Source organism: Neoarius graeffei, chromosome 21 (assembly GCF_027579695.1).
Source record: "Neoarius graeffei isolate fNeoGra1 chromosome 21, fNeoGra1.pri, whole genome shotgun sequence".
NCBI classification, from domain to species: Eukaryota; Metazoa; Chordata; class Actinopteri; order Siluriformes; family Ariidae; genus Neoarius; species Neoarius graeffei.
The window spans coordinates 36,746,300-36,770,976 of record NC_083589.1 but is presented as its reverse complement, the minus strand read 5'-3'; the positions used below and the strand labels follow the sequence as shown (position 1 = coordinate 36,770,976).

General features: G+C 40.9%; 1 protein-coding gene across 1 annotated transcript in view; it reads left to right on the top strand.

Moving 5' to 3' along the window:
* The window catches only part of cerk (ceramide kinase), a 58,133-nt gene extending 33,744 nt beyond the window's left edge, over positions 1-24,389 (top strand). Inside the window, exons 8-13 of the mRNA XM_060903059.1 lie at positions 457-609; positions 745-850; positions 981-1,051; positions 9,485-9,690; positions 16,218-16,441; positions 22,486-24,389. Of these exons, the coding sequence (XP_060759042.1) occupies positions 457-609; positions 745-850; positions 981-1,051; positions 9,485-9,690; positions 16,218-16,441; positions 22,486-22,573 (848 nt within the window). The 3' untranslated portion in view covers positions 22,574-24,389. The remainder of the gene's footprint in view (positions 1-456; positions 610-744; positions 851-980; positions 1,052-9,484; positions 9,691-16,217; positions 16,442-22,485) is intronic.
* Positions 24,390-24,677: the final 288 nt, after the last annotated feature.

Genomic DNA, 24,677 nt, shown 5'->3' with positions numbered 1-24,677 from the left:
TTTATTTTATTTCTTCTTCCTCAGGGTAGTAAAACTTGCTTTTGCTGTGAACACTGTCATTATCGCTATCCATGCTGTAAAATTAATGCTATTCTCCTGAGAAATGCTGGCAAAAATTTATAAGATTTTTGATATTATAAATAAATCTTATAAAAAAGATAAACGTTGACAAAAAATGCTACCATGTTTGTTGTTGTGAACGAGCGAGTCGCCAGAGGTCCGCAACCGGCGTCTGTAACTGGAGTCCATATTGTAGGCTACGGACCCGCTCGCCAGCCAATCATGGCGCAGGATTTGGACCGCAAAAAAAAAATTATTCTCTTGCAGCCACGTCTGTGATGCCTATCATTTATGGAAACGATTTTCAAATAAATAAAATAATGGGGAGGTGTGTGTGTGTGTGTGTGTGTGTGTGTGTGTCTCTCTCTCAAACCACTATACCCTTCCTATTCCCAGGAGATTCCCAGCCAATGGACGTCTGTTCCATCCACCATAACCACACCTTTCTCCGCTACTCTGTCTCGCTGCTTGGTTATGGTTTCTATGGCGATGTACTGACTGACAGCGAGAGGAAGCGCTGGATGGGCCCAGCTCGCTATGACATCTCAGGTCAGCAAGACCTCCATAATAACAGACTGAAAGAGATTGGGGGGGGGGGGGGGAAGAAGTGAAGTTACTACTCTTATTATCATCATTCTTTCAATTGCTGTCATTTTCAATGGGAGCCCTGTTGGTTTGTGGCAGGTGTTAAAACGTTTCTGTCACATCGCTACTATGAAGGGACAATCTCTTTCCTTCCTGCTGATGAGAATGTAGGGACTCCACGAGACAAGCTGCAGTGCCGATCTGGGTGAGATTTACCATTTATCAGCTAATGGTTTTATTAGTTGTCATTACCTGCGTTTTTAATTAGCAGTAACAGATGCATTCAAACGATCTTGGTGTTCATTGCTGTGTGTGATTGATTGTTCTTTTGCTAGGTGTAATATCTGCAGGCTGCCTTCAGCTGACAAACAGGTTTCCAAAGATGAAGAAAGTGTCTCAGATACTGGTGAGAGCCCATGCCCTATACTGGCACCCTGTACGCTGAATCTGAAACGAGGCAAAATTAGTTTCTGCACGCTTGATTACTGCATTAACATTCCTTATGTTAGGCGCATTTAAAAATCCAAACTGATAAGCGTAGGGTTGTGATGTAGCTTAAAATCTATGGTTTAAAATGTCTTAAACTCTTTAACTGTCACTATCATATATTGAATTACTTGACTTCACCTACAGTGGTGCTTGAAAGTTTGTGAAACCTTTAGAATTTTCTATATTTCTGCATAAATATGACCTAAATACATCATCAGATTTTCACACAAGTCCTAAAAGTAGATAAAGAGAACCCAGTTAAACAAATGAGACAAAAATATTATACTTGGTCATTTATTTATTGAGGAAAATGATCCAATATTATATATCTGTGTGGCAAAAGTATGTGAACCTCGAGGATTAGCAGTTAATTTGAAGGTGAAATTAGTCAGGTGTTTTCAATCAATGGGATGACAATCAGGTGTGAGTGGGCACCCTGTTTTATTTAAAGAACAGGGATCTATCAAAGTCTGATCTTCACAACACGTTTGTGGAAGTGTATCATGGCACGAACAAAGGAGATTTCTGAGGACCTCACAAAAAGCGTTGTTGATGCTCATCAGGCTGGAAAAGGTTACAAAACCATCTCTAAAGAGTTTAGACTCCTCCAATCCACAGTCAGACAGATTGTGTACAAATGGAGGAAATTCAAGACCATTGTTACCCTCCCCAGGAGTGGTCGACCATCAAAGATTGCTCCAAGAGCAAGGCGTGTACAACCCTGATTCCCAAAAAGTTGGGACAAAGTACAAATTGTAAATAATTATGGAATGCAATAATTTACAAATCTCAAAAACTGATAATATATTTACAATAGAACATGGATAACATATCAAATGTCGAAAGTGAGACATTTTGAAATTTCATGCCAAATATTGGCTCATTTGAAATTTCATGACAGCAACACATCTCAAAGTTGGGACAGGGGCAATAAGAGGCTGGAAAAGTTAAAGGTACAAAAAAGGAACAGCTGGAGGACCAAATTGCAACTCATTAGGTCAATTGGCAATAGGTCATTAACATGACTGGGTATAAAAAGAGCATCTTGGAGTGGCAGCGGCTCTCAGAAGTAAAGATGGGAAGAGGATCACCAATCCCCCTAATTCTGCACCGACAAATAGTGGAGCAATATCAGAAAGGAGTTCGACAGTGTAAAATTGCAAAGAGTTTGAACATATCATCATCTACAGTGCATAATGTCATCAAAAGATTCAGAGAATCTGGAAGAATCTCCGTGCGTAAGGGTCAAGGCCGGAAAACCATACTGGGTGCCCGTGATCTTCGGGCCCTTAGACGGCACTGCGTCACATACAGGCATGCTTCTGTATTGGAAATCACAAAATGGGCTCAGGAATATTTCCAGAGAACATTATCTGTGAACACAATTCACCGTGCCATCCACTGTTGCCAGTTAAAACCCTATAATTCAAAGAAGAAGCCGTATCTAAACATGATCCAGAAGCGCAGACGTCTTCTCTGGGCCAAGGCTCATTTAAAATGGACTGTGGCAAAGTGGAAAACTGTTCTGTGGTCAGACGAATCAAAATTTGAAGTTCTTTATGGAAATCAGGGACGCTGTGTCATTCGGACTAAAGAGGAGAAGGACGACCCAAGTTGTTATCAGCGCTCAGTTCAGAAGCCTGCATCTCTGATGGTATGGGGTTGCATTAGTGCGTGTGGCATGGGCAGCTTACACATCTGGAAAGACACCATCAATGCTGAAAGGTATATCCAGGTTCTAGAGCAACATATGCTCCCATCCAGACGACGTCTCTTTCAGGGAAGACCTTGCATTTTCCAACATGACAATGCCAAACCACATACTGCATCAATTACAGCATCATGGCTGCGTAGAAGAAGGGTCCGGGTACTGAACTGGCCAGCCTGCAGTCCAGATCTTTCACCCATAGAAAACATTTGGAGCATCATAAAACGGAAGATACGACAAAAAAGACCTAAGACAGTTGAGCAACTAGAATCCTACATTAGACAAGAATGGGTTAACATTCCTATCCCTAAACTTGAGCAACTTGTCTCCTCAGTCCCCAGACGTTTACAGACTGTTGTAAAGAGAAAAGGGGATGTCTCACAGTGGTAAACATGGCCTTGTCCCAACTTTTTTGAGATGTGTTGTCATGAAATTTAAAATCACCTAATTTTTCTCTTTTAAATAATACATTTTCTCAGTTTAAACATTTGATATGTCATGTATGTTCTATTCTGAATAAAATATAGAATTTTGAAACTTCCGCATCATTGCATTCCGTTTTTATTTACAATTTGTACTTTTGTCCCAACTTTTTTTGGAATCAGGGTTGTAATAGTCAGCGAGATCACAAAGGACCCCAGCGTAACTTCTAAGCAATTGAAGGCCTCGCTCACATTGGCTAATGTTAATGTTCATGAGTCGACCATCAGGAGAACACTGAACAACGATGGTGTGCATGGCAGGGTTGCAAGGAGAAAGCCACTGCTCTCCAAAAAGAACATTTGCTGCTCGTCTGCAGTTTGCTAAAGATCACGTGGACTAGCCAGAAGGTTATTGGAAAAATGTTTCGTGGAAGGATGAGACCAAAATAGAACTTTTTGGTTTAAATGAGAAGCGTTATGTTTGGAGAAAGGAAAACACTGCATTCCAGCATAAGAACCTTATCCCATCTGTGAAACATGGTGGTGGTAGTATCATGGTTTGGGCCTGTTTTGCTGCATCTGGGCCAGGACGGCTTGCCATCATTGATGGAACAATGAATTCTGAATTATACCAGAGAATTCTAAAGGAAAATGTCAGGACATCTGTCCATGAACTGAATCTCAAGAGAAGGTGGGTCATGCAGCAAGACAACGACCTGAAGCACACAAGTCGTTCTACCAAAGAATGGTTAAAGAAGAATAAAGGTAATGTTTTGGAATGGCCAAGTCAAAGTCCTGACCTTAATCCAATCGAAACGTTGTGGAAGGACCTGAAGCGAGCAGTTCATGTGAGGAAACCCACCAACATCCCAGAGTTGAAGCTGTTCTGTACGGAGGAATGGGCTAAAATTCCTCCAAGCTGGTGTGCAGGACTGATCAACAGTTACTGGAAACGTTTAGTTGCAGTTATTGCTGCACAAGGGGCTCACACCAGATACTGAAAGCAAAGGTTCACATACTTTTGCCACTCAGATATGTAATATTGGATCATTTTCTTCAATAAATAAATGACCAAATAAAATATTTTTGCCCCATTTGTTTAACTGGGTTCTCTTTATCTACTTTTAGGACTTGTGTGAAAATCTGATTGTTTTTGGTCATATTTATGCAGAAACATGAAGGGTTCACAAACTTTCAAGCACAACTGTACCTCAGTATACGCTACATGGCCAAATGTGTGCTGTAACATTTCCCTTCACTGCAACCAAGAGGCCCGAACCAGTTCCACCAGGACAATGTGCACAAAGCGAGCTCCATGAAGACATGTGTAGTCTGTCCCTGATGTGGGTGGGATACTGAAGCGCAGCAGGCGGGAAATAATGTTAACACATATACATACTTTAATTGGAATACTTTTTCACTTCGCTTTTCAGCTTTCGCTCAACTTTATTCAGTCTCACACATGCATGCAACCCACAGACGTGCTCTGGTCAGGAGAGATCCTCTCTCGTCGCCTTCTCCCTCCTTTTCTACCGTCCATCATCACTGCAAAACAGACACAACATTAATTGACAGCAGGTGGACTGACTTTACCACTCCCCTTCTCTGGCCCGCCCTCCATTCACAAACTGCCGCTTGGCCACACCCTCGCTGCCACAACATGGTTTGTGAAGTTTGGAGTAGAAGAACTTGAGTTCGAGTGTCCTGCACAGAACCCTGAACACCTTGGGGATGAACTGAAACGTTGACTGCACCCAAGACCTCCCCCACTCAGACATCAATACATGACCTCACTAATGCTCTTGTGACCTGAACAGGCACAAATCCTCATAGCCACGCCCCGAAATCTAGTGGACCATCTACCCAGAAGACTGGCCTGGGGACTAAATCTGGAATATGATGTTCAAAAGTACATGGATATGATTTGGCCAGGTGTCCATGTAGTTTTGATCCTATTGTCTAATCTTACTCTGCTCAAACCTGATGGAAGGATGGCAGGAAAAAATTTGAAAAGGCCAGCAGTGGGCCTTATGTATTAAGCTGAATCAAAAATGGATTTATCAGCAAATTGTTCACATTAAATTGGTTTTCATGAAAGTCCAGTTGGTTCTGAAAATGTTCATATCCTACCAGAAGTTTGTGTCCGGAGACTCACTAGTGTAAACCTCGATTGACGGACTTCAAATCGTGTCACAAGTTGCCACGCTTTTAGTCCAAGGATTATGTTGTCTGGTTTAGATAGCTTATTTATTTCAACTACGCAGAAGGATTTAATGAAGCTTGATTCATATGGAATGCTCCCCCAGTCATTAATAATAAATCCACAAATGAAGACCAGTAATACGAGCTGTTAAATTTTGGGGGGAAAATGCTGCCAAATAAGAGGAGGAAGTGTTAGTATGGGCATTTTTAGTCGTCATTTTCTGAGTCTGGAGTGTTTTGGGTGTTACTAAATGTAAATTAGCTTTATGGCTGAGTTTGGCATTTATCAACATGCGCGTGAAATAAAAATAAAATCGGTCCTACCGCAACGTTAGCAACGAAGGAATTTTAATCTGGTTTTGCCTAAGAAAACATTTACACACAACTTCAGTAAAAGATGAAATGAAACCTATTGTTTTTCCAGTGGCTCACTAGTTCTATCTAGAAGCTATCATTTAAGATACTAGTCATGAAAATAAGCTGACGGGGATTTAAATGAGCATGGAGTCGGGGGCAGTGCATGTTCTCTCACTGCGCTGATTATTCCCACACTTTCACCTGTAGTGGGTGAGCAAAGATCTTCTCCACTCGTGATGTGCAGCTCTCCCATCTGTCCCTACACTGATTAGTCCCCGAAACACTCTCGCACAAAAACTTCTTATGGATTATCTGTCTCTTAGGTCTGAACAGCAGGCCTCTTCATTACAAACTGGTCCTTCTGTTTACTGTGACTCACTGATAAGTGCTGTTTCCAGAGACGCATGCAGAGACCTCCAGGTCTATAATTGCTATTTGGACATGGTTAGGCTTGGTAGCGAAAGCAATTCAGTGGGAGAATGGAAGCAGAGGTCTGTGTGTGTGTGTGCCGGGAGAGTTAATTGTACTTAATCAGTAATCTAGTATCACAGCCATACATGGCAAGTGCTTTCCATTTTACTGTTCCCTAATGAGCTGATGAGCTTCCTAGAAACATGCCATCTGAAAACAGCAAATGAATATAAGCCAAAGGTCTTTTTTTATCATTTTGGATGCTAAAATTTCTAATCAGTAACTTCCAATTAAAATATGTTGCCTTTTCCCAGCTCTACAGGTTTGCTAACACTGAAACCTCTTCTGTTCCTTTTAAGCCGAATTGTCATTTTTATGATTGCAGATTACACAAGTGTTGATTGTTCGTTAACAAGGCATTTCCTATGTGGTATACGGAAGACCCAGTTGACGTTGAATGCTAGATTCTCAGAGGTGTTTGGGTCCGTGACATCAGATTTAAGGGGATGCACCAGCATTTTCTAATCTAACCTCAATCCCACATGTGTGTTTATCGTAGACATACACTGACCGGTTTCCCTATACTGAGAAATGGAACGTTGTAGTAGTCGTAGTAGTTGGTGGTGGTGGTAGAAGTAGTAGTTGTTGGTGGTGGTAGAAGTAGTAGTTGTTGGTGGTGGTAGAAGTAGTAGTTGTTGGTGGTGGTGGTAGAAGTAGTTGTTGCTGGTGGTGGTGGTAGAAGTAGTTGTTGCTGCTGGTGGTGGTAGAAGTAGTTGTTGTTGCTGCTGGTGGTGGTAGAAGTAGTTGTTGTTGCTGCTGGTGGTGGTAGAAGTAGTTGTTGTTGCTGCTGGTGGTGGTAGAAGTAGTTGTTGTTGCTGCTGGTGGTGGTGGTAGAAGTAGTTGTTGTTGCTGCTGGTGGTGGTGGTAGAAGTAGTTGTTGTTGCTGCTGGTGGTGGTGGTAGAAGTAGTTGTTGTTGCTGCTGGTGGTGGTGGTAGAAGTAGTTGTTGTTGCTGCTGGTGGTGGTGGTAGAAGTAGTTGTTGTTGCTGCTGGTGGTGGTGGTAGAAGTAGTTGTTGTTGCTGCTGGTGGTGGTGGTAGAAGTAGTTGTTGTTGCTGCTGGTGGTGGTGGTAGAAGTAGTTGTTGTTGCTGCTGGTGGTGGTGGTAGAAGTAGTAGTTGTTGGTGGTGGTAGAAGTAGTAGTTGTTGGTGGTGGTAGAAGTAGTTGTTGCTGGTGGTGGTGGTAGAAGTAGTTGTTGCTGCTGGTGGTGGTAGAAGTAGTTGTTGCTGCTGGTGGTGGTAGAAGTAGTTGTTGCTGCTGGTGGTGGTAGAAGTAGTTGTTGTTGCTGCTGGTGGTGGTGGTAGAAGTAGTTGTTGTTGCTGGTGGTGGTGGTAGAAGTAGTTGTTGTTGCTGCTGGTGGTGGTGGTAGAAGTAGTTGTTGTTGCTGCTGGTGGTGGTAGAAGTAGTTGTTGCTGCTGGTGGTGGTAGAAGTAGTTGTTGCTGCTGGTGGTGGTAGAAGTAGTTGTTGCTGCTGGTGGTGGTAGAAGTAGTTGTTGCTGCTGGTGGTGGTAGAAGTTGTTGCTGCTGCTGGTGGTGGTAGAAGTAGTTGTTGCTGCTGCTGGTGGTGGTGGTAGAAGTAGTTGTTGTTGCTGCTGGTGGTGGTGGTAGAAGTAGTTGTTGTTGCTGCTGGTGGTGGTGGTAGAAGTAGTTGTTGTTGCTGCTGGTGGTGGTGGTAGAAGTAGTTGTTGCTGCTGCTGGTGGTGGTGGTAGAAGTAGTTGTTGCTGCTGCTGGTGGTGGTGGTAGAAGTAGTTGTTGCTGCTGCTGGTGGTGGTGGTAGAAGTAGTTGTTGCTGCTGCTGGTGGTGGTGGTAGAAGTAGTTGTTGCTGGTGGTGGTGGTAGAAGTAGTTGTTGCTGCTGGTGGTGGTGGTAGAAGTAGTTGTTGCTGCTGGTGGTGGTGGTAGAAGTAGTTGTTGCTGCTGGTGGTGGTGGTAGAAGTAGTTGTTGTAGTAGCAACAACTTTTGATGTATTTATGATGGAAGTGTAAGGGCAGTTGGTGAAATAGCTAAATAAAATGCATGATATTGTAACATGAATTCAAAACAACCATAATGCTAAATAAAGGACCTAATAAATTATACAGGGTGATTTCAAAAAATTTGATGATATTTGAGGTGTGAATATCCCAGAAACTACATAGTCTCAGCAAGTGAAACCAAACAGGCTTAATGTTGGGCAAATATAAGATGCATTCCTCAAAATTTGAATCAGAAATTCAACAGTATGTGGATTCCATGAACGATTTCACAAGTTTTCAATATTCATGCTGCCTGAGGCGCGCGCGTGCACACAGACAGACAACCTTCCTCTTTGAACTTTTTGTGGCATGTCCAAATCTGCATTGCAGTTGGTGCATTTTTAGAGAATTCTCTCATAAATGCACGCTGCACAGTCTTGTTCGAGTGTACTCTAGCACAGAAAACGCCTTTTCTTTTCCAGTGAATGGCATTTCTTATACCTAAAAAGATAAAAACATAAAATTTTGACCTGTTTCCACACATGCTGTTAAAGTTTGAGGTCAGTTGAACGAGAATCAGCAAAGTTATTAGATTGTATAATATCAAATTTTTTGAAACACCCTGTACGTGAGAATGTCTCTCCGTCTTGCCAAAGCTGGTCTTGTTTGGTTTTATCCAGCATTCAAACACTAGAGCAATACTGTAAACGTAATTATGGTGACTTCCTGTCCCTAAAGCCAGTACATCACTGGGCTGTGACAAATTGTGAACATCATTCGTGAGAGAGTTTCAAAAGTGTCTGTCTTGAAATGTGCGCGGGGCTTCTCAATTTCCTCGCATGAGTCGCAAAGTGTCGCTCCTTCGTTGCTGAAACTTTGAACATGTTCAAAAAATTCGTGCAACAGAATTTCTCTCAAAATAGCCGCAAGTGCGCCGCTGGTGTCGCAAAGCCGTCACAAACCCTTCTCAAGTCAGTTTCCCTGAAGTGAGATACTGGCTGAAGTGCGAGAACTGAATTCGCATATCTTATCGCAATTGTGTCTCCAACTAGTCGCAGGCTGTCGCAGCCCAGTGAGATACTGGCTTAAAGCTTTTGTGCTCTTCATGTGATGCAACACTTTAAGCACCCAGTTTTTCCCCCACTGAAAAAGTAATTATATCTCTTAATTATAACTGAGATTTGAGTAACTGTAAATGCAAGGTTGTGTAACCGTATCTGTGCTTTTACATTACAGAGACAAAAGGAGTGTGGCAGGTCATCAGGGGAAAGTTTTTGGCCATCAATGCTGCATGTATGAGCTGCGCTTGTCCTCGTAGCCCCAAAGGCCTGTCTCCTTCTGCACACCTAGCCAATGGCACAGCTGACCTCATCCTGGTGCGCAAGTGCTCACGATTTGACTTCTTCCGCCACCTGCTGCGTCACACCAACAAAGACGACCAGGTGTGTGCTTATTGTGGTGTTTTTTTTCCCACCTTTTTTTTTAATTTTTTTTTTAAGCTTCCTACTATCACGGTCACTTTTGCACAGTTGAGTGATGGAGATAAAAATTATCACAATTAAAATACAGTTCATTATCCTGCCCTGTTGCACGGCACTAGATTTAGGCTCCACTGTTCAACCACCAATGTCAAATTCAGTGCTCAAAAAAAAAAACCTTGAACATTTTCTATTGCTCTCACATTGAATGAATTAATTTATTTTTTATTTTTGAATGAATTTCTTTTTATTTCGATCATGTATAAAAAATGAATGTAACTATTTGTACATACAAAAGAAAGAAAATGAGAAATTAAAAATAAATAAATAAAATAACAAAGAGCTAAGACGTTACAAAACACCGCACATTTGTTCAAAAAAGGAGTGGGAAGAACTTTAAATCCAGGAATTGTATATCCCACTGTCAAGGAGCAGTTCAGGTTCAGAACGCCTCTAATATGACTAGATGAATGCTCAGAGTTTTCATTAGATTTATGAGCCATTAAACCAACAAGGCAGAAATATTAGATTCATTTCAAAGGTAATGGAGGGAAACTTTCCAACCCCTGCCTTGTCTAGTCACTCATCCTGGTTCCTTATTGTCAGATATGGCTGTGTCCTGGGAGTTGTGCGTCATGGGTGACTCACCCTCCTGACAGCAGAATTTGGTTAGATGGACACAGCTGTCTGTTAGCAAGGGTTCACTTCAGTTCACTCAGGTTACATTTCCATGTTTCTCAGTCATATTCATCAGAAGCCCACATGCTCATTAGTCATGTTTCCGCTTTCAGAGATAAAAACGAACCGTTCAGGTGCACACCCCTGTGATTTTTGTTGCATTCATTGAACCATAGTTGTGGCATTAATGATTGATTATTCATAGAAAAGGTGTTTTATCCATTATACATAATGGGTTTGATCATTTATAACTACGTCTTGGCTAAATACGTGATCAAACAGGAATCTGCCTCAGAGCCTTAGGTTAAATATTTACCATCTCAAAAAACTCATTCTGTACTACACCTTGATTCACCCATACCTAACGTACTGTCATATTAGACGGGCAACGACGCTAAAGCCATTGCTCTTTATTAGAACTGCTTCGAATGTGTCCTCTACGTTCCCTTCAGCAAACTTGTTTCATGATTTTAAAAGTATTAACAATATACGACATTTGGTCTTTTTGTTCATAAAATCATCTATGGAAGTTCATGTTTACCAGCACATTAGAGAGCATCACATTTAACTCCGATCTCCACAAACACAAGACAGTGTTAGTGTTAGACTGATTCTAACCAAATCTGATCAACAGTTTACTTTAAAGCAGGTACGCAGAACCTTTATTTTTAAATAAATTTCTGAGTGGATAGCATCTCCATCCTTGACTCTTATATGCTGCATAAATGGGAATAAAAAAATGTATTATTTTTGAGAGCTAAAATCGACCGCAAAGTTGGCATTCGAGCTGCCCCGCTGAGCCAGCCAGCCCTGAGTGCGTGACGTCACAGCGGTAACTGGTTTTAAGGCCGAGGCCTTTTACAGCTATAGACCAAAGTCATATAAATAAAAACTTATGGTGAAAGTAAGAAATCCCGTTACTGACTTGCTCAACTAAGACTGATTTGACTTCATTGATTGTGGGTTGACTCTCATTAAAACAGGATGGGTGCTATAACTTGTGCAACAGACATGTACATGCATGCATTTTCACTGATAAAGCGTAAAAGGCTAATTAAATAATCAGATGAACTGAGACAATCTCATTCTGAAGCAAATTAAATAATCTTGTACTGGTAACTTAAACACACGATACAAGTTACATGGATTAATCTAAATGCAGGTAAACAACGTGTTTTTAAAAAAAAAAAAATTTATTAAATCCAAATGAGAGTCGGAGCTTACCCGTCTGTGTTTTCGCTTCTCGAAGGCCGATCTTGTGGCCGATTGTTTTTGAAACAATCTGACTTTCAGTTGTTCGTTCAGTTCTCCGTTCATTTGCTTCTTCCACGTAAGGGAGAGATGGCAGCAATATCCAGTTTAGAAATAAGACGGCTGCTCCACTCATTCTCTCCATACTGTGTATTCCACAATTGCCTGAGCTGAGCAGTAATGACTAAACCCCAACAACGGAACGGGACATGACCGGTTTTAGCAACAACTGCAGGGAGGTCACTGCCCGAGCGATATGTCCCGTCCCAGGTTTTAGCAACAACCCTCGGCTCATGTTCCAGGAGGATTTATTATTATTATTATTATTATTATTTAAAAAAATTTCCTTTTCTTGTAGTTCTCTTTAATTGTTGATAATGCACCCTCTTTCAATACAGACTTATAGCCAACGCTCCTCAACAGATCAGAGGTCTCGTACGAGTCATCAGTAAAATGTGCAGAGCAGAGGAGAGACCACTTCATAGGCGCGCAATGTGCCCGTGAACTTCCCGCAAAACGCGTCCAAATCTGCAGTTTGAACATTCTTGGGCCATGAATGCAATGTAAATCCACCTTCTGTCATGTTGCTGCACCCGCCAGCAACACATCTACGTGGCATGGTGATAAATGAGCTCAAAATGGAGGATCGGAGTTGCAGTCAGCTCTGTGTTTTAGTATAGCGGAAATGGCGACGAGACCGATAGACTTCCTGCTCTGACATTACGGACGTCAAGGTCATCAATCAGACCGCTACCATATAAATCACTTTAATCGTAAAAATTACTATTTTAGATTTATTGTTAACGCCTAAAACTATTCCTATGCCATTCTTGAAGGGCTCAAGGCATTTATAAATGAAAGTGAGGCCATGGCTCTGTGTATCTGCTTTTAATGTATAGAGGACCCTTTGTATGGAATAGTCTAAAAAAAAAAAAAAACAATTACAAAACCGTACATCTCTGCCCCTTTTCAAGAAGCAACTGATAAAGGAAATCTTGATTAATCCAGCTACTAATTGTAAATACTTAATTTATTTTAATTTATCTAAAAGTTTTTTTCTCTTTCTTTTCTCTGTTTATCTGTAATGATGCTGCTGGAATCTTGATTTCCCTGAGGGAACCCTCCCAAAGGGATCAATAAAGTTTTATCTCATCTATTTAATCTAAATTACACTGATCCATCTTTCCAAATCCTTGTCATCAATAAATTGTTCATAATTGGCAATTTTTTCATGTTTAATAATAGATTTGTTTAGTAAGTCGATCTTTAGCTTAGCCCTGTCTTTTTTTTTTTTTTTTTTAGCAAATCGAGGTCTTTATTTATTTATTTTAAAGTGCATAGCCTGGACCAAATTTGTTGTTTTTTTGTTTGTTTGTTTTTTTTAAATATGAAAGTATGTCCCTTTACACACTCATCCAGAAGGGTAATTTTGCACAAGGCCATCTGTCTACAGCAGAAAAAAAATAAAATAACAAAAGGTGTCTGGAAAAATCCCAAGGGAGTCTGGAGCCAGATTCGTGACGTCACCTGCGGAAGCGCCAGCAGGCTGCGAGAGCTTTGCACGGTTTCAGTGCACAGCCTGTGTAGACCAAGTTTAGCAGCTAGCGATTTTGCATTGAAATATTGAATTGTCACCTGAGCACAATGTGGGGAAACGATGAGTACTAATCCCATCATGACTGGTGTTGCTACACCCTCCTACGATACATCTGTTAACCATTTTAATAATTATGCGATAACGTTGAAGAAATTTGCAGAAAACCACCAGGTCGTTTTCTCATAAACAAACCAGCGCTGACGTAGGATTCAGAGGGAGGCGTCCCGCACGCGACGTCACGAAAATCAATGTTTGCCGGGAAATCCAAATGCCAAGTTTTTTCAGAGGCGGACCAATTCGCCTCAAATGGCTTGATTTCAACTGAATTTTTCTGGTATTACGCAAGGTAAAAAAATTGCACAAAATGCAAAATGTGACAGATATTTGGCCAAAGTTGAATATAAAATAGGAGAATTACATTGATCTTGCTCCTGAATTTACCCGTGATATGCACTTTAACCTTTATGATGATAATATTTTTATTTTAACAACGGGAGACCCTCGTAAAACCATCAGGTTTCAGGCCTCCCCTGCATGCCTTGTATTTTTAATTTTAAGCCAGTTTTGTTGTTGCATGTGAAATAAAACAAAAACAAGCCTCATTAGTTCAACATCTCTTTCAGATTGTTCAAATTAGTTCTTGAGTTTTCATATTTACTTTGCAAAAGAGAGAAAAATCCACATTCCATCTTCTGCTTTTTAACTGCCTAATGAAAAGTTAATGAAAAATGTTCCTCATTCTCTGGGTTTGCAGTATGAATGCGTAATTTTATTTTTTTTTAAGCTGCCAGTGCTGGTTCTGTTTGTAGCAGTAAAAATTAGGTTAATATTTAAAGTAATTAAAATTAAACTCCAATTTGACAACCATAGCTATAAACGCTGTATCTTGGTTGATTGTTGAAAAATGATGACGACTCTGGCCCAAACCAGACTTTAGAACAAACCTATGGTTTTTTTTTTTTTTTTGTAATTCAAATTATTTAAACACACTCAGTAACAGCTTTCAGTGGTACATCATATAGAAAACAAAGAGAGAAAGGCCAGCATTACAAGGACACATTTTCTAAGGCTTAGGTAGCCCCTGTCCAAAAATAAAATATAATAAATGAATACATAAAGGGGGATATCAACAACATTATACAAGTACCAATAATACAGTAAAATAAATAAAATAAAATATTTCTTAAGTCAGGCTTCACAGTCATGGCACTAGTTAGAAGTAAGATGCTCCATGAAAAAATCCCAAAGCCCCAGTTCCACAGGACCTTTACTCCTTATCCTTGCTAACATAACCTCATAGGAGGTGGTCTCACTCATTAAGATTTTCCACTCTTGGAGTTTAGGACATGTGGTTGATTTCCAATACCTTAATATGATTCTAAGGCATGAGGTTATTCCCACCATCAAAACCGAGTATGCCTTTCTGTTTAATGTTGGGGTTTCTGTTTTATCTCCCAAAAGACATAAACACGGGGATACTGGCAGGGTCACTCCTGCCCATGCCTCCAGATATTTCAGCACACTGTGCCAAAATGGCTTAACCATGGGGCATTCCCATATGACATGGAAAAAAGTTCCCATCTCTTTTGTACACTTCCAACATAATTGTTTGTGAGCCCTACCTTAAAAAGCCTACAGGGAGTCCACTAATAGCGGTGTAGAACTTTATATTGGATTAACTTCCCTCTGGCATCTTTGACATCAAGTGGGCGGCACGGTGGTGTAGTGGTTAGCGCTGTCGCCTCACAATAAGAAGGTCCGGGTTCGAGCCCCGTGGCCGGCGAGGGCCTTTCTGTGTGGAGTTTGCATGTTCTCCCCGTGTCTGCGTGGGTTTCCTCCGGGTGCTCCGGTTTCCCCCACAGTCCAAAGACATGCAGGTTAGGTTAACTGGTGACTCTAAATTGACCGTAGGTGTGAATGTGAGTGTGAATGGTTGTCTGTGTCAGCCCTGTGATGACCTGGCGACTTGTCCAGGGTGTTCCCCGCCTTTCGCCTGTAGTCAGCTGGGATAGGCTCCAGCTTGCCTGCGACCCTGGAGAAGGATAAAGTGGCTAGAGATAATGATGAGATGAGAGAGCTTTGACATCAAACGTATTTGCTTAGAAACAATAGATGCTCTTGTTAGTTTGTAAAGGTGTGTTTTGTTTAAGTGGTTATTAAATAACTGCACACAGGTATTTGAATACTGAAATCAGTATACAGATATGCAGTGTACCCAAATCCACATGAATTCAGCAAGAGAGAAAAATGAAAGAGAAGCCATGACTGGTAACAGATTTTTGTTGAGAAAACCACTGTTGGTGAGCAGGAGATGTGCATCAGGATTCTAAATCTCACAGGACAAACAAGAGATGATGTATTTCTAATTACATCCAGTACAACTCCATTAAGAGTCTTAAAACTGCAATGTTCACAAATCAGGTACCTCAGTTTTGCAGGTTTTGCACCAAGAAGAATTTTAAGTTTACACTGGTTGCTGCTCTCACATTGAGAAATGATTTGTATTTCCATTCACTGGTTTAATCGACATAATGTACACATCTGCACTGACCATCAGATTATGATAAAAATTCATTGCTATTGTCATTTCGGTTTGTTAATCCAGTGAGATTGACTCCTAAACACTGGAAATGTCTGTGAAGGTTCTCCGTCATCCAGGTCATAGTTTGCAGTCGTTGTTGGCGCCTATGCTAAACTCTGAAATTTTTCTGTTTGTTGCGGTGGAAAAATTTATACTTTTAATAGGGATTTTTTTCTTCTATAGAAGGCAAAAAGGCACAGCGTAATATATTATTTTAAGATTTTATTAAATGCAGTGATTGTGCAATGGTTCCTCCTGTAATGTGAAGTTGGCAGGTTCTAATAGGACCAAAAAGGAAATTTGTTACCCCTCTGAAAAGGTTCTGAAATACATCAGAGCAGAGAGGATGGCTTGTAAGTGTGTGTGTGTGTGTGTGTGTTGCAGTTCGACCACCCGTTTGTGGAGGTGTACCGCGTGCGACAGTTCCGCTTCAAGCCCAAGTATGAGGAGACTGACTCTGAGCTGGAGCTAGGGGAGGTTGAGGGCACTGGTCATAAACGCTTCTTCAGCCAGATATGCAGAGAGCATCCGGCATGCAGCTGCAGCCTGGCGCACAGCAGCTGGAACTGTGATGGAGAAATCCTGCCTCATGCTGCCATTCAAGTCAGGTACAAGAACCTCATAGCATGACACGGAGTTGCGAATTTGTGCTAATTATGTAGTTGGTACACTGCAGTGCAGGAATGCACATATTACACTTTGAAGAACTTGGACATCACATCAGTTCACCTTCAGCTAGTAGCTGAATTCTTATAAAATGTAGGTCCACGGAGATGGACCTGATAAATGGGCAAATAAAGGTAGGTTCAAGGTAAGGGTGTGTAACTGACTGCTACTACAGTGTACCAATTCAAAAAAGAGCGGAAGTTTTCTCCGAGCGTTGAAATCCCAATTACCTCGGCGCACTGTTATATCTCGTGATAAGTAGTAAATCACTTTGAGCTGGGACGGACTGCTTCCACTGGAATATTATAACCACAATTCAATTGAGAGATAAACTGCATGGCTATTGCATTGGAAAAAAAAAATCAATTTATATAACAGAAAGCTAGTGGAACAGCACTCGATTATCACAGGAAAATCTTTGTGCACCATGATGGCTTTCCTGAATGCAACATTTATTCCACACTCCATTTGTCCCGCCAGTGATGCATAGCTGCCTAATGTCCTGTAATTTAATGGCCTTTCCACTGTTAAAAGCTTACTCCCTTTTAATTAAAATTTAGGCCCATTCATTTATTGACTTCCTCCTCGCTAGTTGTTCTTCGACTGATTCGGTAAATGAACTGTAGAGATGAACAATGCAGTGTAAGACAGGGAGCCATAGAGAGCATTATGTCTCTCTCACGTAGGTGCTAAACATGTTTCATCTTGTACAGTTTGAGGAAATGAAATTCTGAATCCTCCAAAGTTGCGCCGACGATGTGTAGGGTGTCACTTTGCAGCCATTTCGTCTGTTGGCACAAGAAAATGGATTAAACTGAAACAGGTTTGAGGTTTGGATGTTCTTAATTAGTATGAATCTAAAATGTGTGTTCACGACAGAGGTGGACAGTAACGAAGTACATTTACTTGAGTACTGTACTTAAGTGCACTTTGAGTATCTGTACTTTTAGTCAAGTATTTTTATTTTTGGAAACTTATGACTACATTTGAAAGACAAATCGGACTTTTTACTCCACTACACATTTCTGTCAAGGTCCTCGTTACTTATTACTATGAAGCAGCTTTGAAAGTGGAGTGAGTCCGTCCGTCCGTCCAACCTGCGGAAGCATACTGAGGGATATAAACGTTTTATTCCAAGAGAAAGCTTGCAGTGAAGTTGTCTGTGCTTTTAGAGCTAGCGATAACGTTGCAATAGCTATGCAGTCTGGTTAGTCAAATGACTTTCTATGGATTTGCCCATCAAGTTACCGTAGCCTTGTCCACGGCTAATGTTAACACATAGCTAGTTAACTTGGACACTGTTAGTTAGCATGTAAAAACGGAGTTACGCTAACATGAATAATGTTAACTTATCTGAAGTCCTTTCAGAAATGTGTTTGCATAATCTTTCCAAATAAACAGAATGTAGAAATCTTTCTTTTCTAGTAGTGTTAGCTACCCAATATGATTTCGAGTTTGAAAAGCGTTTGCTAGCATGTCAGGTGGAGTTTCACTGACTAGCTAGCTTAACGTTAAACCACCATGATGGCACAGCATACGTTCATTTTGTGAATTCACATTTCTGTCCTTGGGAGCGGCGTTAGGTTTTATAAGCGTTGAGGCAATAATACAACGATGCGTTGACAGAAAATGTACTTCTAATACTGAAGTATTTTTAAAAGCAAGTACTTCAGTACTTGGGTAAAAATTTGACTGGACAACTTTCACTTGTATCGGAGTAACATTTTACCAGTGGGATCTGTACTTTGACTTGAGTAATGAAGTTGGGTACTTTTGTCCGCCTCTGGTTCACGACATTTTAGTGTGCGATGCGGCATGAGTGGAAAAATGGGGCCTCGGTAAAACAAAAATCCCTTGTACAAAAATGTGTGCAAATTCAGACTTGGTTAATGTAAGGTGTTAGATTTCCATTTAATAAATATGCACATCAATTAAAAATCTCTACAGGGAACTGATATTTGCAATGTTTAAAAACTGTAGGTGGCAAGTGAGCAAAAAAGCTTGCCTTAATAGCATTTGGGGAAGTGCAGAGTCAATCCACTGACCAGATTTATTGTTTCGCCCTGAGCAATTCTTAAAAGCAATGAAAGAGAAATTATATACCTTAAGAATTCTAAAGGGAAATTGCAGGATGTTGGTGCATCAGTTCGAAAGTGCACAAGGACCGCTGCAGGCTAAACGCAATTAAAGAATAAGTCTAGGGTGAGAAGGATTGAAGGATAAAGAAGGACTTCATATAATTAATAATAAACAGAGGCGTCGAGTGTGATTAGTCGTAGCGTTTATTTTTCAACTCCAGGCGTTTTGGGAAATGCCTGAAAATGACACTTGCCGTATGTTTTCTCAGTTAAAGCAGCAGTCAGTTCAAACGCAAATAAAATTCACTGTGGAATGGGGGAAAGGATGCAGGACATGATGGGTACATTTCTTTCTGATAGCAGTTGCTTTCACTTCACAGCGACTTTATCGAGATGAATTTGTAACTGTCTGAACATCGGCCATGTGAGACGATGGAAAATAACTGGGACTGTGGTCTCGAAAAGAAGAAAAAAACGGAGGCGCTGCTAATTGGCAGTCACATAAGCCTTGCTGTACTTTTTTTTTTTTAAAGTAAATGTTGCTTGGTGCACATTGGAGAAAAGGTTATTCCTATATTCTCTTTTTTTTTTTTTTTTTTAAATTAATAAATAAATAAAAAAATCACACCCAGCAGAACCAACATGCTGTTGATCCATGAGGCTTGACGTTATCAAATGATCTACATGCTGCCAAAAGTCTGGCTGGATCAGAGTACAAGAAATTGAATTGGATTAACTTTCACAAAAGTGCAATATATTTGGCGGCCACCATTTTAATATTTTCTTTCAGTAGAAAATTATATATTGCGTGTAGTGTATACTGTGGACATCTGCAGTTCTAAAGTCCGCTATTAAACTTTGCTGGTTGCTTAGAAAACCAAACATTTCTGTGGCTTGTTGGTAAATGACAGTTCAGCCAAAACATGTTTTATCAGTTATGCTTTTAGCCTGTGATTTTTTTCCTGTCCAAAAACATTGAGTAGAATAACTGTGGATAGAATAAAACATTCACTGGATTTTGAGAAACAGAGCACTTTTATTTTTTGCAAATTTGATAAATCAACTTTTATACACATTGTCCAACAAAATAATTTCGGCTTAGGCGGACTTTTAAAAACCTATTGATGGCTGCTCGAATTGACTTTAGTGGGGTGGGTTTTATTTACTTTTTTGTAGAAAGTGCCGTCTTGATGTCGTGCGGAGGTATAGAATAATTTTAGACACTTATTTCGTTCTTCCTGGACATATCAGTTCTGTAATTTTCAAACTTCTTTGAGTTTTTGAACCAGTCTAAAAAAAAAAAATTCAACAAATTTTAATGCTGAAAGATGAAGAATGTAAACAAACCGGTGAACTGACAGGAGCAATTTGTGAAAAATGCGATAATTCTTAAAAAATAAAAAATAAGAGACGTTCTTGCCATTAAATACTTTTCATTCCATATTTTGTTGCTTTTGTATTTTTTTGGGTTTTGTTTTCGAGTAGGGTTTTTTATTTCATCCTCTGTTGGTTCAGCAACACACACACACACTGCCATTTTGTTTTCTCTACTCATGGCATATGAGCTGATAGCCTAGTAGTAGAGTAGCCAATCAGAGCGCACAATTGCTCATATCCAGTGAATGTGGCTAGATTTTTTTTTTTTGCCTGGTCCGGTTTCCATCAAATCGTACGCTCTGATTGGCTCGCGACCGTTCTGGAATCCTGCGATCTGGACCCTGGTTACGGACCTTTGGCGACTCGCTCATTCACAACATACATAGTCGCAATTTTTTGTCAACATTTATTTTCACATTTCTCAGTATAATAGCATTAATTTTACAGCATGGATGGCAGTAACGACAGTGTTCACAGAGAAAGTGAGTTTTACTACCCTGATGAAGATGAAATAAAAGAAAACATTTCAGGAGAAAGCCGAACATGAGCTTGTAGCAGGTTTGTTCTAAATATGGTTTCCCTTTCGGGTGCTCTCATTTTCTGTTAGAATTTGGTAAAGAAAAAAATGGCTTTAGGTCGGTCAGTATTTTCAAGACCTCGGTCACAGTATTTCATGATGCGGACCTCCCAGCTGGTAAATTTATTTTTATATACAGTGGAGGAAATAATTATTTGATCCCTTGTTGATTTTGTAAGTTTGTCCACTGACAAAGAAATGAACATTCTATAATTTTAATGGTAGGTTTATTTTAACTGAGAGACACAAAACATCAAAAAGAAAATCCAGAAAATAACTTCATATAAAAGATATAAACTGATTTGCACTTCTTTGAGTGAAGTAAGTATTTGAACCCTCTAGCAAACAAGACTTAGTATTTGGTGGCAAAACCCTTGTTGGCAAGCACAGCGGTCAGACGTTTCTTGTAGTTGATGACCAGGTTTGTGCACGCGTCAGGAGGAATTTTGGTCCACTCCTCTTTGCAGATCATCTCTAGATCATTAAGGTTTTGAGGCTGTCGCTTCGCAACTCGGAGCTTCAGCTCCCTCCATAGGTTTTCTATGGGATTAAGGTCCGGAGACTGGCTAGGCCACTCCATGACCTTAATGTGCTTCTTTTTGAGCCACTCCTTTGTTGCCTTGGCTGTATGTTTTGGGTCATTGTCGTGCTGGAAGACCTATCCACGACCCATTTTCAGTGTCCTGTCAGAGGGAAGGAGGTCGTCACTCAGGATTTTACGGGACATGGCCGCGTCCATTCTTCCGTTGATGCGGTGAAGAAGTCCTGTGCCCTTGGCAGAGAAACACCCCCAAAGCAGAATGTTTCCACCTCCATGCTCGACAGTGGGGACGGTGTTCTTCAGGTCATGGTCAGCATTTTTCTTCCTCCAAACACGGCGAGTTGAGTTGATGCCAAAGAGCTCGATTTTGGTCTCATCTGACCACAGCATCTTCTCCCGATCACTCTCAGAATCCTTCAGGTGTTCATCGGCAAACTTCAGACGGGCCTGCACACGTGCCCTCTTGAGCAGGGGGACCTTGCGGGCACTGCAGGATTTTAATCCATTACTGCGTAATGTGTTACCAATGGTTTTCTTGGTGACTGTGGTCCCAGCTGCCTTAAGATCATTCACAAGCTCCTCCCGTGTAGTTCGAGGCTGATCTCTCACCTTTCTCGTGATCATTGATACCCCACGAGGTGAGATCTTGCGTGGGGCCCCAGACCGGGGTCGATTGATGGTCATTTTGTATTTCTTCCATTTTCGAACTATTGCACCAACAGTTGTCTCCTTCTCACCCAGCTTCTTGCTTATGGTTTTGTAGCCCAGTCCAGCCTTGTGCAGCTCTACAATCTTGTCCCTGACATCCTTGGACAGCTCTTTGGTCTTGCCCATGTTGGAAAGGTTGGAGTCTGATTTTGATTCTGTGGACAGGTGTCTTTTATACAGGTGTCAATTTAAGACCGCTGTCTTTAATGCAGGTAACGAGTTGATTAGGAGTGTGTCACTGGTCTGTGGGAGCCAGAACTCTTGATGGTTGGTAGGGGATCAAATACTTATTTCACTCAACGAAATGCAAATCAATTTATATATTTGATAAAGTGTGATTTTTCTGGATTTTCTTTTTGATATTCTATCTCACTGTTAAAATAAACCCACCCTTAAAATTATAGACACTTCATATCTTTGCCAGTGGACAAACTTACAAAATCAGCAAGGGATCAAATAATTATTTCCTCCACTGTGTGTGTGAGAGAACTGTGACCGTCTGGTGGTGCCATAATGGCTTCAGCAATGACCGCGTTACAGGAGTTCACACACACTGTTTATTTGCCTCATTACATAAGTGAACATTAAAACCTCTACCCTACCAGTGACCACTCCTCTTCCTCCCCCCCCCATTCATTTATCCATATGTTAATGTTTTCTTTATCCGAAGTGCCGTTTGACAGATCTTTCTCTCTGTGTTTCCAGAGTACACTGCAAGCTGATCAAGCTGTTTGCGAGAGGGATTGAAGAGCAGTCTGTCTTTGAGGAACCTTACCCTCTCAGTGCAATATAGAGTTGCCTGTCACTGGAAAGAAAAACCCTAACTTGCCGGACCATGAAGAATCCCAAACCTTTAGGTCATATTTCGGTTCTCTTTGTAGCATTTGCTGGAAGCGACGTCATTAGTTTGCATGTATGCACCGCAGTTGAGGAGAGAGAGAGCATCCAGCTGGCTATTTAAAGATCACTGAAGTCACAGTGGTAGAGGCTCAGATGGGTTAAACCTGTATCCCTACAGTATTGCTATGTTTTAACAAATTCGTTCTTTTAGAGTGACTAAGTTGCTAATTATTTTTCTTACCCCACCCACCATGAGCATGATTTCTGTCAGTCCCCCCCCTTTTTTTTTTTTTTTTTTTGGTCAAGCTGGTCTTGATGTTTTGGGCGGTAGGATCCCAAAGTTTGAACATAACATGCAAATGTTTTCTTTACTGGAAGGGATATACCCAACATTATCCTGCCGCAGTTGCTGTTATTATTAAACATTAATGTATTTGCTTGCTTCACTTATTTCCTGGAAATCGTGTTTGACTGTTGTAGTAACGTTTAGCTGTTATTTCCAGCAGCTAACATGTGTAATATATTAATATTAAGTGTTTTTGTAGCAGTCCGGTACTGGGACGCAGTGTAGCTGATGGCGACGAACAGTCTGTTAGTGATTTATGATTATCAGGATGTTCTACTAATGAATAAGAAGGTAAATTGCTTCTTAGGAGCTTGAACCCCATGCCAAAAGTCAGGCATTATCTGTAGATATTTAACCTGTTGTGTCCCATTAACATGGTCAGATTTGGTGCCAGAGCCTCAGTTGAATGAATGCATTCTGAGCTCTGGACTAATTGTAGTTGATGACCTGGTGTAGCTTTGTCTGCAACATGATTCTCCTGTGTGTCAACCGGTTTAGGATCTCAACCCTTTATTGCTTATGTGCTTCTTTTGCTCAGTTGTTTCTCTCTGTAATGATAGTAGCTATCGGGCATCCTGTTCTGTGGCCTTTGTGCTGAAGGTTTAATATGCATATTCCAAGGTTGTGTTCTTTCACCATCAGGGGACTTTGAACAGCGTGTGATTTTAATGAAATTGCCTCTGCGCTGTAGTGCATCTGCTGTTTGAGAAGCTGAGGTAGTGCTGTGCTTGAGTTCAGAGGTGGTGCTCTGTCATTTTCCTCATACTGAAGGAAGATCTGGTTAATCATTCATCTCAACTCCACCCCTCATGTAACTCAAGTAAAGAGGAGCTGCTGAAGTGCGTGGTAACACTAGCAGTCAGTGCCATGCCATGTGTGGGGTTTTTGTTTTTTTTAATACAAACGACAGCCATCGGACAGATGCTGGGTTTGGCAGCCCGGTTCATGGCCAATCAAACACTTAGGTGCCCATATGCATCAACCGCTGTGTCAACAAACCTCCTATTTGAGCACACAGACAGCCCTGAGCTCTGACTTCATCTGCACCAGAAGCATAATTCAAAATCATCTTCAGCCCCCTCGTAAATATCACTCCCATCTACGCTTTCAGGACTGCAGCTGCCACTAATTTATGATCCAGTGCTGGCAGTTGTGACGAGCCTGTTTGCCGCACATTACAGCATCATCTCTATCCACAACCCCCACATGTACAGCTACCACAAACTCTGTAGTGATCACTGTGAGCAAAGCGACTCTTCCCTTAGATATGCTGCCTAGATAACGAAGTCTGAGTTGTGGCTGAAAAGCAGGATGTTCATCTCGCAGGCTTCGAGATGACACATGGAATGATGTCTGACTGGAAATGTACATTGATGCATGTTACCAAAAAAAAAAAAACCTTAATAAAGTTCTTCAAAACGTCTGTGGTGATGTGGTGAGTCAGATGTGCAAGAGACAAATGGAAGAAACACTGAACTGTTTTTTCTCCACTGAAAGCCTGTCAGTCTTGCTTAAAGAACTGATGACCAAGGTCTCCTTGGGATTTAACAAAATTGATGGAACCAGAGATAGCAAGAGAAGTTACATTGAGTTGTACTGAGGGGTAAGCTCTGGAGAGTTTGAAAGGAATCCTTTTTCAAGGTTGACCAATGCAACTTCCTTTATAACATTCATGCATCCAGAGTGATTTATCTCTGAGTAACAAGGAGTG